General features: G+C 48.9%; 1 protein-coding gene across 1 annotated transcript in view; it reads right to left on the bottom strand.

Annotated features, from left to right (window-relative positions):
• elovl4a (ELOVL fatty acid elongase 4a) overlaps positions 1-2,030 on the bottom strand; it is a 6,737-nt gene extending 4,707 nt beyond the window's left edge. Inside the window, exons 1-2 of the mRNA XM_056602058.1 lie at positions 1,952-2,030; positions 817-899 (exon numbers count right to left, since the gene is read on the bottom strand). Of these exons, the coding sequence (XP_056458033.1) occupies positions 817-883 (67 nt within the window). The 5' untranslated portion in view covers positions 884-899; positions 1,952-2,030. The remainder of the gene's footprint in view (positions 1-816; positions 900-1,951) is intronic.
• Positions 2,031-3,153: the final 1,123 nt, after the last annotated feature.

The raw sequence follows: 3,153 nt of genomic DNA, 5'->3' as shown, positions 1-3,153 counted from the left end.
CATGGACAGTTTCAGTAGCAAGTAAAACGGTGCTGAATATATGTATATTTTTAAGATTATCTCTTTCTTTGTAGCTTAAATCTAAAGCAGGTTTTTAGTGTTTAGCGCTGATCTTCTGATCTTTGTGCTGATCTGTATTGCACTGTTTTGTGTGATCTTTCCTCTACTGTGGGGGACACTAGCTTGTGCGGTTCCTGAAGGGGTGCTGTGTTATGGGGGTTCACTGGGACATCTGTGGTAGGAGGGGCCTATGCCATTTATTGGGCCATAGACAAGATCCCCCATCCTGCCCTAGTATTACCCCCGACCCCCCCGTCACACACACACACACACACACACACACACACACACACACACACACACACACACACACACACACACACACACACACACACACACACACACACACACACACAGACACAGACTTCCCAACCCCCCCCCCTCCTAGTGATCATAGAGGAGGGTTTACATCCTTTACACCCACAAATATACGTCTTGTTTCATGTACAATCACCATTGGCAGGAACATGCAGCAACAATACAATTCAAATTAATGGTAATAACCGTGTGATAATGAACAATAAAGTGTGGCATTTTACAGCCCTATAATATCCTAGTAATAGGGTACAATCTATCATTACAATTCGATAATGTAATAGAATATATCAAAGCCGTAACAAATATGGTGTATAACCTTTTGCTCTGCATGATTGAGAGGTGTACAAACACAAGGCATATGCAGGGTACTAAAAATACCATAACGCCAACATCTTTTATTTCTGAAGTCTCCAACACAAACCAAACGACCGAATTCACCTGCAATAGTGAGACTCCATTTGTAGAACTCAACCGTGTCGTTGAAGAGATGAGTGAGGATCTCCATGACTGTGGCCGGTGTCCTGAGGAAATTAGAGCGAGAGAGACAGACATGGGACATGAGAGGGAGACAGGTGAAGAACTGACAGAACTATACAAAGATTTGAGTCCAACCTACCGTTAGACACGCAAGCATAGGCTTTTTAAAATGAGGTCAATGTTTGCATAGGCTTAATCCTTTTCAACGAGAGTTCAAATCGAAAGTATGAATCTGAATGCGAGACGAGTTCAACGTGGAACCCTGTTCGTTCTCGTCAGTAGGCCTTTGCACTACTGACGTCTGGAGTGACTGGAAACACACAGCAGGCTGAAGACGGGAGGACGGTTGATGTGGAGACTTAAGCCCCCCAGGGTGCGGGACATGATGGATATAGTCTATAAGCCATGCAGGAGCCGGCATCATGTCGCACAAAGAGGAGGAGGAGGAGGCGGAGGAGGAGGCACCACCACCGCCGCGCAGATGTCAGCAGAATTTTACGCTTGAGCACGAACACATCGACCCGTGTAGAAGTAGGCCGATCATGGGTTTCTCGTGCTTGGGCTCCGACTAGGATTAAAAAATGAACTAGGTAGGACTTGCTGATCACGGTAGGACGTGTAACCAGCCTTGGTTTGGTTTGATGGTCCTAAAAAAAACGAGGCTCCATCTCCCCCACCTCCAGCGCTGCAGCATGTAGCCCACCCGATATAACCCACCGCATAGCCCGGCCTCCCATCGATCATCTGTTCGCTTTTTGGTTTTGCCATAAAGTCATATGCGGTCGAGAGTGATGTAACAACGTGCGGTGGGCATTCCTATGCGAAAAAAACGCGAATCGGTACAAATTTGCATCCTACTGCCTGCATTATGGCCTCCGACTGGAGTATTGACACCTTTCCCATCATCGATACTAGCAGCTCGTATACAGTCTATCACGCTGCGTCTGCCAATATTGGACATGCAAAAAAAATGTAAAAGGAATATTACACCACACAATGAATTTATCTTGCTTCAACCAGCTCCTAAATGACCGGACCATGCCCAAAAAAGATTTCCATTCATTTGAGTGAGAGTGGAGAATGCTCGCTGACTTACCGTGTCGATGGATAAATCTCCTTTAATGAGGACGATCAGCAGCCCACAAGGTCATGCGGTCTCTGCTGCGTCCCCCCCGGCAGTCTCTTTACACGGTCAAGGTGACTCGTTTCCTCGGCTGGACCGACACGAAGGAGCCGTCTGGATTCACGGCTGTAGTATTCCCGATCAGCGTAACAGACCCCTTCCCTCTGCTGTTCGAATGGCTGGGCAGAGATACGGAGAGTGGAGCGGAGAGAGGGTCCTGAGTTGAAGCGTTATTCCGGTTATACCGGTATGTCATTTCCGTGTCTTATTTCCAATGAGCTGTGCACGCCGGTCATCAATCCCCGGGGCGAGACAAGAAGACGACAAGTAGAAGACGAAAGACAACGAAAATAATGCGGCATATGCAGTTGTCTGACGCAGAATATACGTCAGAAAATACCTGAAACCTGTAGCGGAAACGATTATCACTCTACCGGAAGTCCCTCCCTTTACCCCTCTGCTATCCAACATGAATACACTATATAGTTGTAGTGTAAATATATGCAAGCGAAAGCCCCTTCCTCTCTAGGCGCTAAACCACTGTGAAAGTCCCGCCCTCTCTATCGGAGCGGAACCAACGTGAAAGTCCCCCCCCCCCCCCTCTCTATCGGCGCCATACGAAATGTGAAAGTCCCGCACTCTCTGTTAAAGTCCCTCCCTCCCTCTAGTCCCATAACGCTTCTTCGCCGGCCCCCGCTCCGTTCGTTTTGTCTTGAGAGGAGAGCGCCAGGGAGCCGAGGTACCACCTGATGTGAAACCGATGGGAGAGGATGCACGGCACATGCGCACACTGGACACATCGGACACAGCAGCCGCAACTCCGGATGCTCTACTATCTTCCCCGGCTGTCACCTCTCTCTCTGTGGGGTTATTGTGGCGATCCACACGTTACATTCCTTTATTGTTCGGGTCTCCTTTGTGGGGTGGTGGTGTAGGGGTCCTAGCCGGGGCTGTGGGTGTCGTTTGGAGCTAACTTTGTGCAGTTTAAGGGGGATCCAGGCGGAATCACATCGGCTCTCTTCTGAATAGTGGTGGTGCTGGTGGCGGAGGTCTGTTCATTCGGAGGTCTGTGGTAAGCTACGGACGTTTTCTCGGTTGTATAGCCGGTGGTGAGTCGACGTTTTGGATGGAGAAGGTTATTTCAGAGGTACACTCGACACGGCGGTGAGGTTGAA

This window comes from Gadus chalcogrammus, chromosome 11 (genome assembly GCF_026213295.1).
Source record: "Gadus chalcogrammus isolate NIFS_2021 chromosome 11, NIFS_Gcha_1.0, whole genome shotgun sequence".
NCBI lineage: Eukaryota > Metazoa > Chordata > Actinopteri > Gadiformes > Gadidae > Gadus > Gadus chalcogrammus.
This window is presented reverse-complemented; position numbering and strand designations above follow the sequence as displayed.